The sequence below is a fragment of the Vulpes vulpes genome, chromosome 4 (assembly GCF_048418805.1).
Source record: "Vulpes vulpes isolate BD-2025 chromosome 4, VulVul3, whole genome shotgun sequence".
NCBI lineage: Eukaryota > Metazoa > Chordata > Mammalia > Carnivora > Canidae > Vulpes > Vulpes vulpes.
Window position 1 is genome coordinate 13,390,044 of NC_132783.1, and position 14,488 is coordinate 13,404,531.

At 38.5% G+C, this 14,488-nt stretch overlaps 1 protein-coding gene across 1 annotated transcript in view; it reads right to left on the reverse strand.

The window, feature by feature from the left end:
• HSPA4L (heat shock protein family A (Hsp70) member 4 like) overlaps positions 1–14,488 on the reverse strand; it is a 52,260-nt gene extending 37,772 nt beyond the window's left edge. The window contains exons 1-2 of the mRNA XM_026014305.2: positions 13,751–14,488; positions 1,052–1,109 (exon numbers count right to left, since the gene is read on the reverse strand). Coding sequence (XP_025870090.1) covers positions 1,052–1,109; positions 13,751–13,857 — 165 coding nt within the window. The 5' untranslated portion in view covers positions 13,858–14,488. The remainder of the gene's footprint in view (positions 1–1,051; positions 1,110–13,750) is intronic.

Consider the following 14,488-nt stretch of genomic DNA (forward strand, 5'->3'; position numbering starts at 1 on the left):
TGTATAGCATAATGCAAAGTTCAGGTGTCTAAATTTGCAAATGGCTTGTATTTTAAGCAAAGTAATTTTTTCTTTAACTAGAACATGAAGTTCAAATGATAGGGTTTTACTGGGATCCAGTTGTTGCCCTCTTATAGTTAAAGCCAAATAGATCTTGCTCTTCAATTATGAGATGAAAGCTATGGGGATGCTGAATTACCACACTGATCTCTTTAGGAGGAGTAACTTTAGTTTGCTTTCTTCAGAAATTCTGTTATCTATAATACACTTAGAAGATCACACATAATAAGAGGTGTAAACTTTAGTGAAGAAGTCATTTTGGCACAAACTCAACATCTGTTTATGAAAGTGGAAGAGAAGATAAATGTTTTCATATACAGGCCAATTAGAAGACAACCTTGATAAAAGTCTTAAGCAAAAATGCCTTGATAAATGAGTCAATTATTTCTACAAAGTCATGAGGAAAAAAAGCCCAATTAAACAAAATTATTTTATGAGGAAAAGACAACCCAGGTACACATTAAAATGTAAGAAGTAATTGTTAAAGGCTTTTGGTTCAGGAAAATAAAGTCCAAGGAAAATGAACCTCTAACAAGGAATGTTCAATGTAAATGTTCTACTTCTAAGCACCTTGGAAGCCTAGAAATATGAACAGAAATATGAATACTTAAAGAGATTCCATGTAAAGTAGCCATACTGGGTTACTCTGGAAATTAATTTTCCATCTTTCCCACCTTCTTTTACAAAGACATTGCTTACTTGTTGAAGTGTATATTCTAGATCAGATACCTCATAGAAAAGTGACCATATAGGGGAAAAGTGGTGTCATATGGTAGCAATACCCTAACTTCACAATGAAAAAGACTTTTTAAAAAAATAAAATTTAAGAAATATTTTGCAACCCCTCAATGAAAATACTGTCTATTAAAACACAAAGATACTCAGGTCTGTAAATTTTCCTTTTTTCTCTTAACTACTTAAAGTGGGAGCTTAGTTACCAAGATTCCATTAATTCTTCCTGTAAGTCAAAACATCTACATTAACAATTTACCTGGCTCTTAGCTGCATTTCCAATGGCTCGAGTTCTTGATCCCAAAGATATACAGGCTCTAAATAGGAGAAAAACACAAAGTTTGTTCCCATGGTATGTTTATATTAATATGAAAAAAATGAATTAAGTGTATTAATATAATCATGTATAGTCTAAAAAATTGATTAACACCAGGATTTTGCATATTTTTGTTTCATAAGTAATAGAACAGTTAGAATTTTTAGAATAAATATTGCTAAGAGCTGGTAATGTTCTGTTGGCCTCCAAAATTGTTTTTCAAATTCTGTTCGTCTAGAACCTACTAAAAAAATTAATCAAAAAAAAAAATTAACTGTGTTCAGTAAGACCAGCCTGCATGGATCTAAATCCAGGCTCTGTAATCTTGTAGAAATTACCTAACCATTATTTGTTTCAGTTTCCTATCTGGAAGAAAGTGATGATAATACCTACTCACAGGTTTATGTGAGGATTAAATGAGTGAATATTAAGTAAATGCTTTGAACACTATGATTGCTATTTTTTATTACTGCATTTAGATATAATTCTGCTTATAAAAGATAAGTGGAGCAACATTTTCATTCAAATATCATTTCTTTTTTTTTTATTTTTATTTATTTATGATAGTCACACACACATAGAGAGAGAGAGAGGCAGAGACACAGGCAGAGGGAGAAGCAGGCTCCATGCACCGGGAGCCCGATGTGGGATTCGATCCCGGGTCTCCAGGATCGCGCCCTGGGCCAAAGGCAGGTGCTAAACCGCTGTGCCACCCAGGGATCCCTCAAATATCATTTCATGTTGTAATTCAAGAAAGTGCTTCCTCAACCAATAACTACCAATAACTATTTACAAACTCTGTGTGTATACTAGCTACAATCACTGTTGTTGGAAAATCTACAGTCTACTGGAAAAACAAACAAACAACATACAGGACTATGAACATATGGACTCTGGATACTAGTGAAAAAGAATAATCACTTTAATATGAAAAGGCTTTAAGTGGAAGAGGTGATTTCTGAATTAAGATCTGAAAGAAGGGATCCCTGGGTGGCGCAGCGGTTCGGCGCCTGCCTTTGGCCCAGGGCGCGATCCTGGAGACCCAGGATCGAATCCCACGTCGGGCTCCCGGTGCATGGAGCCTGCTTCTCCCTCTGCCTGTGTCTCTGCCTCTCTCTCTCTCTCTGTGACTATCATAAATAAATAAAAAAAAAAATTAAAAAAAAAAAAAGATCTGAGAGAAGAAAAAAAAAAGATCTGAAAGAAGAGAAAAAATTTTAATACACATCTATTTGTTGGAAAGGATAGTCCTGGTATGTAGGTATACATCTATTTTCAATATGTTAACCAGAGTGATCCTCTTGAAGACTAGGGTCATGAAATTCCCCTACTGAAAGCCCTTTAATGGTGTCTTGTCTCACAAAAAAAAACAAAACAACAAAAAAAAAAAACTTAAGTCTCTCCAATAGCCAATAAAATCCTTCCTGGTCTGGTCGTTGGCTGCTCTACCCTGTAACTTCCATCTAGGCACACTGATGTCCTTGCTATTTCTTTTCTTTTTTTTTTTTTTAATTTTTTTTATTTATTTATGATAGTCACAGAGAGAGAGAGAGAGGCAGAGACACAGGCAGAGGGAGAAGCAGACTCCATGCACTGGGAGCCCGATGTGGGATTCGATCCCGGGTCTCCAGGATCGCGCCCTGGGCCAAAGGCAGGCGCCAAACTGCTGCGCCACCCAGGGATCCCTGTCCTTGCTATTTCAAGAATAAGGCAAGCACACTTCTTCCTCAGGGCTTCTTCTTTTTTTTTTTTTTTTAAACTTTTAAAAAAATTTTTATTTATTTATGAAAAAACTTTTTTTAAAATTTTTATTTATTTATGATAGTCACACACACACACACAGAGAGAGAGAGAGAGAGAGAGAGAGAGAGAGAGGCAGAGACATAGGCAGAGGGAGAAGCAGGCTCCATGCACCGGGAGCCCGACATGGGACTCGATCCCGGGTCTCCAGGATCGCGCCCTGGGCCAAAGGCAGGTGCTAAACTGCTGCGCCACCCAGGGATCCCCTCAGGGCTTCTGTATATACTATTCTCTATCTCCGGAACACTTCTAAATATATCCACATGGCTTACACTCACTTTCATGTCTCTGTTCAAACGTCAGCTTATCATCAACACCTTTTCTATCTTAAACAACATTTTTTGCTCCTCCCAACATATACATCTCCTACTACTTACACCTAATTTTATTTTCCTGCATAATGCATCACCATCTGATACAATTTACTGACTGTATCTCCACACCAGAGCATGAATTCCTATGAGGGCAGAGATGTGTACTCTATTCCCTTCCATCCGCACTATCCAATATGGTGGCCACTAGCCACATGTGGCCAGTAAAATTTAACCAAAATAAAGAATTGAGTTCCTCAGCATTATTCAGATTTCAAGGGCTTAATAGCCGTATGTAGCCAGTTGGTATACAGAGAACAGAATATACATAGAACATAAGAGATATACAGAATAGAAAGTTCTTTTGGGCAGTATTGGTCTAGATCATTATCTGGTAATACAGCAAAGGTACCTATTGAATGAAAAGAAAGATGGCTCCTAAGGATAAGGCTGATTTGGAGAGTAGGAGGAATAGAACTTGGCTAGTTTCACTTGACATTTTGATAGTATAAGGATCAGATTATACAGGGCCTCAAATGACAGGTTATAAATCTAAATTTATTTCAGTAAGTAAAGGGAACTCATTAAAGGCTTTTGGATAAAGAAGAGAACATTCCATGCTTATATAGAAGATGAACTGAAGAAAGATCCCAGAACAATGCCTTTTCTTTCTTTTTTTTAAAAAGATTTTTATTATTTATTTATTCAAGAGAGACAGAGAGAGAGAGAGAGGCAGAGACACAGGCAGAGGGAGAAGCAGGCTCCTCGCAGGGATTCTAGGATCATTTCGGCCCTGGGCCGAAAGCAGGTGCTCAACCGCTGAGCCACCCAGGTGTCCTGCCTTTTCTTTTTAATAGACTTCATACCCAGCATGGAGCCTAACTTGGGGCTTGAACTCAAAACCTGGAGATCAAAACCTGAGCTAAAATTTATCATCAGACACTTAACTGACTGAACCACCCAGGCACCCCTCAAAACAGTGTTTTTTAAGGGATGAACAAGACACTGTCATATTGGGGACCACTGTATTTGCAAGGAATTAAATTCATTTAGTTAATTTAACAGATTTTGATTGAATAATAATTATATCCGGCATGCTGTTACTAGAGGTATAGTGAGGGGAAAAAGATATGGTTTGGGCTTTCTTGGAACTTACAGTGCTATAGGCTCACATAAATGAAAAGTAAACTAGGTGCTACAGTAGAGGGTATACATGGTGTTATAATATGGAGTAGATAATAGAACTGACCTACAGGAGGATGATCAGGAAAAACTTACTGGAGGAAGTGATGAGACTTTAGGGTGAGTAGATGAGTAAATGATGATGAGAATGGCATTAAAGGATATTTGGCAGAGATCATTTTAACCAGTGTGAACTGATAGGACTAAGGCTAGAAGTCATCAGTAATCTATATCAGGATGATAGCTGAGACAGGTGAAGGAATTAAGAGATATTTAGAAATAAAACTCAAAGGACTCAGTGACAGATTAGATCTTCACTGTCCAATATAGTAGCTACCAGCCACATGTGATGATTAAGCATATAGAATGTGGCTAGTATGAACTGAGATGTATTCATTTTAAGTGTGAAACATACCCCAGATTTTTAAGATTTGTGTGTGTGTGTGTGTGTGTGTGTGTAAGACAGAGAGACAGAGAGACAGAGAGAGGCAGAGACACAGGCAGAGGGAGAAGCGGGCTCCATGCAGGGAGCCCAATGTGGGACTTGATCCGGGGACTCCAGGATCATGCCCTGGGCTGAAGGCAGGTGCTAAACCACTGAGCCACCCAGGGATCCCTGGATTTTGAAGATTTAACATTTAAAAAGGAATATAAAATAGCTTACTGATTTTAAAATAAATAAGATTTTGGATATGTTGAGTTGAATCAAATACATTAAAATTAATCTCACCTGTTTCTTATCTTTTTAACATAACTACTAAAACATTTATGCATGTTGCTAACATATTTTTCCCAAAGAGTGCTGGAATAGACAAGAGGAAGAGGCAAGTGCCATGACTAATGTCTAGGCTTTCAATTTGCATAAAAGGGTAAAGTGGTGTTATTTAATGAGACATAGAACACTGTAAGACAGGTTTGAGGATGGACCATCACAGTGCTAATCAGGACATGTTGAGACTGAGGTACGTTTGAGACATCCAAGCAGATCATCTCTTCCAAATAACTCCCTGATTCATTATACTCCCTGCCAGAGTAGATATTTGCATACCTAATATGGTTATCAATGTAGATGGTTGGCATTCCAACCTAAAGTTCATCAGAGAAAATATGGATTTGCTATCTCTTAGCCTACACTTTATTAAAACCTGTCCTTCTCCCAACTCCATTACTTGTGCACACTTATGAATACTTTTAATTTTTTTAGTACTAGGCTACCATCACTTGAGTACATAGAAAATCTTATTCTTAGGTTGATTCTCAAGAAGTTAACTTCTGTTAGAACACTAGAGCCAAATAATATTGATTCATCTATCCTTAAGTGCTAGATTCTTTGTAACATGCTGAACAATTGTATCATTTCACAGAGAAAGCTTAACAGTTATCTATCTTTATTAGATATTCTCTGAAGTTAAAAGTCGACAACTCAAACAATTTAGTGTTATAGCTTGGAAATACCCAATTACAATACACAGGAAATCTTCCTCATATAGCTAAATGGCTTCAAACTCCTTCCTTTAATATTCTTTCAAAAAGATTCTGGAATCCAACTATTAAATAATTACTTTCTAAGTACCTTCAGAATAATCAAAATACCTAAGCATCTCTCAAAACTTTTACCTGACTTTGCTAACACCAAGGGAAATAAACACATTATACTGTACTTTTAGGCTGACATAAAAGTTTTTATAAAAAGGATATTCAATAATTGACCCAAATGTACACTGCATAATCCATTTGTCTTATACTTTCCATACTTTATTTCAAATAATATTTAGAAATTCCATTTTATACCTAAAAACAAAAGAAAGGGTTTACAATGCAGTTTAAATCTGTAATTTCCAATCTGATATTGCTGCCACAGTGGTAATCCCAGATTGTCAGAGAATGCCACAAAAATTCTAAACAAACAAAACTTCTATATGTTCTATGTCACTGTCGGTAGAGGAAGGGTATAAAAATCAAACGACAGGTATTAGCTTTAGAAAGCTATATTCTGGGGCACCTGGGTGACTCAGTCGGTTAAGCATCTGACTCCTGATTTTGGCTCAAGTCATGATCTCAGTCTTCCATGTTGTACTCCGCCCTCAGTGGGGAGTCCACTTAAGATTCTCACTTGCCCCTACCTCTTGCTGTATGCACACACTCTTTCTCAAAAAAACAAAAAAACAAACAAAAAAAACCCCTGTATTTGTATTTTCCCTTAAAACTTATTTTCAAAAAAAAATTTTTTTTTGTAAGACAAGCACTATCAGGTTGGAGAAAACACTATTGCCAAAACTATGAGATTTCTCACCTAACAGGTCAGTACTCTTTAAATTTGTTCACTTCTTTGTCAGTCTCCACTAAGGATTCAAAGCCTCTTGATTTTACCACTTTCATTTTAAAAATAACCCTATTTAAAAATTTTTCAGCTTTCCCTTTCCAGTTTCCATAAGATCACAATTACTATTTATAACCTCTTGTGTTATCAAGTCAATACTAATTATAACTGAATTAACGATGATATGAGAGGGCAATCAACTGGTTTAAACCAGGGGGTGAACGATGCCAGGAGCACTCCCCCCACTCCTTATCCCCAGAGTGACAACCAAAAATGTATCTTTAGATATTGTCACATGTGCCCTAAGGGGCAAAATCTCCAACTGAGAACCACTGCCTTATATATAGCATCACTTTCCAAATACTGTTCTATGGACTATTCCTTGGAGATTCAAATAAGTTGGGGAAAACATTCTTTCCTGGGAGTGTTTCAATGCCTATAAACAATGGATCTGAAAAGTTCTGAAGTAAAGAAAATATATGGTTATTATTTCTCAAGGTTAACTATCTGGAAAAAAATTGCCCTACAAGAAGTGGGGGGAGGAATGTTCTCAAGAAGACTTATGGTTGCCATTTGCTTTCTAGCTTGCTACTTAGAAAAATAAGACTTTTTTTTTCTTTAAGATTTGAGAGAGAGAAGAGAGAGAATGTGTGCATGCACGAGGGAGGGGCAGAACAAATCCTCAAGTACCCAGATGAGAGTGGAGCTGGACAGAGGGTTCCATCCTAGGGCTCTGAGAACAGGACCTGAGCCAAAATCAAGAATCAGCCACTTAACTGACTGAGCCACCCAGGCGTTCCCAAAAATAAGACTTCTTTTAGGCATATATGATTTAGTAATAATAAAAACTTTCCAGTCTTTCAGTATGGACAATGGATAAAACTTTTTAACACATAAAAAATAAAAATCTCTTTTAAGACTTTCTAAACGCTTTTAATAAACATGCCTAATTCATAAATTGGTTCACAACTTGAAACTATTAACAGAAATCACACACAGTTGAACCTTGAAAAATGAGGGAGTTAGGGGTGATGAATCCTTGCAGAGAAGAAAATCCACGTATAATTTTTGACTTCACACGTAACTACTAATAGCCTACTGCGGACCAGAAGCCTTACTGAGAACAGTTGATCAACACATATTTTGTGTTATACCTATTGTATGCTGTGTTCTTATGTTAAGCTAGACAAAAAGAAGTGTTAAGAGAAACATACTAACAGTAGTGTACTGTATTTATAAAAGAAAAAAAATCCACATGTAAGTGGACCCGCACAGTTCAAACCCATGTTGTGCAAGAATCAACTGTACATAGGTAGACACATATAAAAAGCTGCTTAGTTATATTAATTTAGACGTATTTAACTGATACATTATTTGAAAAGCTGGTTATTTTAAAATTCAACAGGTCAAATTCCAGTAACAATGCACAATAATTTTAAAGTTCTTTTGATTATGACTGCCTAGACAAGGGGTCTGCAAATTGCCATTTGCCACCTATTTATATAAAAGCTTTATCAGAACACAGCTATGTATTAATTTTTGTAGTGACCACATACTAAAGACTACCAAAAGCATGTTAAACACCTTAAACTCACAATAGATAATATGTAACTTGTACTTATCATTCCCTTGTCTTCTAGAAACTTTTCAGAATTTCTCACCCACAAATTCAAGGCAATAACTAAAGATCAATTGTGTTTAAAAAATAAAGATTTTATTTTATCACAGAAAATATTCATACTAAAATATTTTATACTCCTAGCTTTGGCCATGCTAATGTGTGAGCCTTTTCACTCCTCTCAGCACAATTAAAAAAAGCAGCAAAAGTATTCATTGAATCTTTGTTTTTGTCAATAGCAAAATAATAATTTGAAATGGCCACTAATAGTGCATCTTTCAATGGAATACTGTTCAACCATTTAAATAAATGAGATCAATTAGGTCAGAAAGGCTAAAATCAACACAAGAAACAACAGGTGTTGGCGAAAATGTGGAGAAAGGGGAGCCGTCTTGTTCTGTTGGTAGGAATGCAAACTGGTGCAGCCACGCTGGAGAACAGTATTGAAGATCCTTAAAAAGTTAAAAATAGAACTACCCTATGATCCAGCAACTGCTGGATTTACCCAAAGGAGCTATAGGGTATTATGCTAAGCGAAATAAGTCAGAGAAAGACAAATACCGTATTTCACTTGTATATGGAATTTAAGAAACAAAACAAAATGAGTATAGGGAAATAAAGAAAAAGAGGCAAACCAAGAAACAGACTCTTAACTACAGAGAACAAACTGATGGTTACCAAAGGGGAGGTGGGTGGGAGGTAGGTTAAATCAGGTGATCAGGATTATGGAGTGTACTTGTGATGAGCACTGGGTGCTGTATATAAGTGCTGAATCACTAAAATGTATACATTAAACTAATATTACAATGTGTGTTAACTGAAATTTAAATTAAAAAAATAAAATTTAAAAATGAAGTAAATTAGAACCATACCCACAAGTTTAAGATGTCCACAATATATTTTGAAAAAAAGTTACAAAATATATATAACGTAATTCTACTTTCGTTAAAACAAATAGGAAAACATCCAAGTTATGACACGTACACTTGCATAAAACTAGAAACACACACATTAAAGTCTACAAGGTGGTTGGGAAGGGCCAGAGATTTACTTTCCCATTTGTATTTAAAATATTTTAAATCAAAGTTTAACAAAAGCTCATAATAAAATACACAAAGCCAATTCATACGGTACAAAGAATATTCAACTAAAATGTAAAAGCCTCCTCTCCTACCCTCCAACTGCTATTACCATAAAAACTGCTCCTACCCAACTATAGCCACTATTAACCTCCAGAGTTGGCATTTCCTATGTATAAAAAGGTTTGTTTTTAATACCCCAAAATAAGTGATTTCTACCTGTGTGCACTGAAGAGGACATCCCAATGTAATGTATAAATAATCTATTCCCATATTTTCAGATTTTTCAAACACAGGTAAAGAAATAGGGAAAAATGAACACAGAAAACCAGAGAACTGAATACTAAGTCTGATCATACAGAACTTTGATAAAATACACCTAAGAAAAATCTCTTGAAATACATTCACTTAGAAAACCCATTTTCCTTATTGTAAAATATGTTCATAGAAATTCAAAACATTACAGACTACGTATTATAAGCACACCTCCCCTAATCTACCTACAAGAAATATGCAGTTTGTAGTTTATAGCCTTCCACACTGCTTTCCTCCATAAAGTTATACTAACCTGTTTTGTTTTGGTATGTATTTTTATGAATTTTTTTCATGTTCTTAAAATAACTTAAAAGCATATTAAAACATTTTAAAATAGTATTTCTTGGAAACTAGTAAAAAAAACCAGATGAATTTATTGATTTTTAAAATAGTATTTCTTGGAAACTAGTAAAAAAAAAAAAAAAAACCAGATGAATTTATTGATACTAGAGCAAAGATGCTTCTCAGCCAGATAATTTGTTCCTTTGATTGTTATATCCTTATTAACCTAATGTGGATATATCATCCTTATACCAATGGATAATGGAAGGACATTGGGGTTCTGGGGTAAAAGAGGCCTGAAATTGAATCAGTTTAATCGCTTACAAGTTCTTGGTCAAAACGCTGAAGTTTGCTTTAAGCTTCTGAAAAAAGCTAGTATTACCCAACTCACAGAACTGATGTAGTATGTATAACAACGAAGCACAACACTCGTCACATAGCAATCACTATGATCAACAAAAGCAGCATGTTTTAGCTGATCACATGCTTTAGTCTAACACTGAAAGAAGGTTCTTGGCTACAGTTTTCTTTTCCCATGTATGAAACTAATCACTTTAATATAATTAAGCCTGGGATGGAAATTCCAATCCCCACATCTATACTTAAGTGAAGAATAGGAACTTATCCAAAAATGTGCCTACTCAGTTTTCTAAGAATTTATTTGAAGGAATTAAGGGTCAAAATTAAGTTACTAAGGCAGTTATTGCAGTATGGCTTATAAAAAATGTAAACCACCTGACTATCCAAGAAGGGATGGGATTAAACAATGAAACTAATGGTATAAAAGAATGTATTACATAGAGGCTACCAAACAGACTATAAATATAAAGTATAATCTATCACTGAAACACAGAGAAAACCACCTGGAAGTTTTATTTCTGGATGGAGAATTAAGTTTTTACTTTCATCTTTTAATGTGCCTACATTAAATAATGAACATGTACAATTCTTTTAAATAAGAAAATGTTCTGAAATTAATTTTTTTCCTCTTCAGCTTATGCATTTTTTTAAATAATAAATTTATTTTTTATTGGTGTTCAATTTGCCAACATACAGAATAACACCCAGTGCTCATCTCGTCAAGTGCCCTCCTCAGTGCCCGTCACCCATTCACCCCCACCCCCCCAGCTTATGCATGTTCATTTCCTTCTCCCTCTTCCATTTATGCATGAGAGGAGAAGAGCAGCTAGGACAAGCCTTCCAACTTTACGGAAGGGAAATCTGAAGAATAGGTTAAATTGCTTGTTCTTGGTCCCTTAACTGTAAGCCCAAAACTTAAGCCAGTATCTTTTCATTAAATAGTCCTTGGTTTATACACCAGAGCTTCCCATGTATAATCAAGTATGTTAAGGAATGAAACATTAAAAAGTATAAATGCCAAAGCCAACTAAATGGAACATTTCCTTCCTCTTTCCACAAGGTCTTTTTACCAAGTATTGGGAAATACCTAGGTCTTATTGCCTTGATGTCAGTCACTGGAACAGGGAAAAAAAGTTTTGAAAGCTAGTTAAAATATGTATCATTAAATACTGTGGTATATTAGAAAGGTTACAAGTTCTCTAATAGTTACACTTTTTCCAAGATTAGAAAGGTTACTAGTTCTCTAATAGTAACACTTTTTCCAAGATATGCATTCTATAAACAAAGGTCCAGGGATCTGGAAAAGCTGTTTTCACTCAATAATTTAAGCTCCACAAAATACAGTGTAAGAACCGACTACAGTGAAGCAATAAAAGATCCTACAATAAATAACAGTACACATCCACGAAAAGGAGGGCAGAGTTGCTGATGCAAGCTAAGTAAGAATACAACACTCCCACTTTAGCAGTTTTCTAATTTGGATTAAGTTCATTAAATCTAGGTATTAGTGGCTACATACAGATCAGAAATATATTCGGTCTCAGCCACAGAGAATTAGCCAACGTGCGTAGAATTAGCCAAAGTGTGTAGGAATGGTAACAGAGACTTCTAGAACATGAAAATGAGAAGCCTAATTTTTAAAGAACTCTCTGTAAGTCTGGCCAGGTTCTTTAAAGAGTCATGGACTCACTACTAAGACTTCTGAGCCCGGAAATGCAGTATCGGTCATACAGTTCTGTTTCTGATCTTTTCGGATAAGGCTTTAAGGATTAGAGGAATGTCCATCCTACCCCTCTTTTTTTTTTTCCATGGGTTAAGTCCCTGAAGGCAGAGACTGCCTCCATTAACCTCTGTTCTGCTGAAAGAGGACAATGGAATTTACCGGTTCTTTTCTGGCAGCCTGTATCTTGTGGGGGCTTCAAACAGATCTTGCAGACAAAGTCATAAAAACAGTTCACAATTACTGCTTCAGCCTTTCATTGTGTATAAAGGCTGGAAAAAGACCTGAAGCAAAACTTCTAACAGTACTATGACGATTAACTGACCCCTGCTCGTATTTGAGAATTTAAACATGCAAAATTTCAACAGAATGTACGTATCTAGAAAAAGGTGTTATAAAACCTTCCAGAATATTCTTTGAAAGAAACCAAAGCACAGACTGCTTCAAGTAAGTTACTCAACATCTCAACATCTTTTAAAATTATTCATAAACTCGTAGTAATTTTATAATTTGGCCTAACACTGATCTTAAAATTAAGTTTCATATTTATGTAATTATATTTTGGGCCATCTAAAGCTCAAAACGAGATGTTTCGTTACTTGTCCACAGCAAGTTAAGCCACGAACAGTTGTTCACAAAATAACCGGTAACAGGAGCTCACAATAAAAGGCTAGTTTATCATAAACCTGTCTTAATTACTCTTTGTCTACTCATTCTCTGCCAACAAACTTCCCAGACCAGAGAAACAATGGAACGTGTGGAAACATGTTTCCATGACATAATGCCACTCCTGAGTCTTTCATTAAGTGTTCATAAAAGAATCACTCCACAGTCATGTTTATACAGGGCAGCGGCCTCTGATGCTTCTATAATTCATTCTGCAGAAATTCGCTTTTGCTAGGGTCTGGCTGCACCACTTTCCATTAATGGACGTACATTACCAGTACAATACAGGAGGCCAACAACTCCCATCCCCGACTCCTTCCCTAGTAATGCATCATTCATATACGCCACTGGAAACCAGTCCCATTACCTCGAATTTTCAAGGACACTGGGGTAAAACCCCGGACACCTCAACAATTTATCCCCCCGCCACCCCACCCCCCAAAAAAGGCTTTCGGACCAGATAAACCTGCGACTCATCTTCTGAGGTGTGCAGTCTACGCTCTCATTTCTTACTTTTCTGAAAGCTGTCACGCACAGAGAGATGGGCAAGGGAGGAAGGGCAAAAGGAAAAATTCTTCACTCAGCTGATGGGAGACACCCGCCCGCGACCGATAATCCCACGCAAGCTCCACGGGAGGTTAACCACACGTCTTTTTAGAGATTTGTTCAGGGTATCGAGGTGGTTCTGTCTGCACCGACTGCCCCCCACCCTCCGAAAACTAAAACAGGCCGGCCGGGGAACAGATGTGGGCGTGTGTGGGTCCAGAAAGGAGATGCGCAAACTATCAGAGTGGAGTCCCCCGTCCTTTAAGGAAAAGCAGCTTTGCAGGGCGACCAAGTCCGGCTCCCACCTGGGCCCGCCAACCAGCGGTCCCTAGAGACTGCAGCTGATGGACTGCACCTGTCATCACAAGGTTCGGCGCGCAGCGGCAGAAACCAGCAGGCAGGACCCGCGGAGGGTCGGGGTTGTGACCGACCAAGGCACTTACGGGGTACACCTGTCGCTGTACTCATTGGCGATGGTCTCGATGCCGCCGCTCCTTGCTACGGCGATGTAGCAGTTGAGAAAGCCGAGGTCAATGCCAACCACAGACATCCCGCCGCCCGGTGGTCGGGGTACTTGCGCTGGAGCCTCCCGCGCGGGAACCGCGTCCTTCTCTGAGCTGCTGCTCCAGGAATTGGGGCTCCTACGAGAAGCGAAGAGAGGTGACCCCAAGTCGCTACGCAGTCAATCTAGGGCAGCGCGTCCGGGAGCAGCGGAGGAGATGGAGGCCTCCGGCGCCGCTGCCTCCGCCGCCTCGCTCTCTCCCCACTGCGGCTCGACCGCCTCCAACCGGCAGTTACGGGGCTCTGCGCCTGCGCGCTCGGCCGCCGGGGAGGTGCGCGAGCGGCCGCTCTGCGCCCGAGGCCGCTCCACGCCTCGACTTCGGCCGCTTCCGTCAGTGCTCGGGCAACGGCTGCCCGACGAGCTGAGGGTTCGAGAAAGATCTGGAAGATGGAGGCGGCCGAGCCAGCCGCGGGGTGGGAGGGAGAGGCGGAGCGGGGAGGACCCGGGAGGAGAGGACGGCAGGCGAAGGCCGTTGGCTCGCCATCGCGCGGCGGCTGGGAGAAGTGCGGCCGGCTGAGGTGAGAGCGGCCGGGCGGGCGGGCGGCTGAGGTGAGAGGCGGGCGGCGGGCGGCCCCGCGCGCGCGCCGCGGTCGGGCTGTTTGGGGCCCCCCGGGGTCAC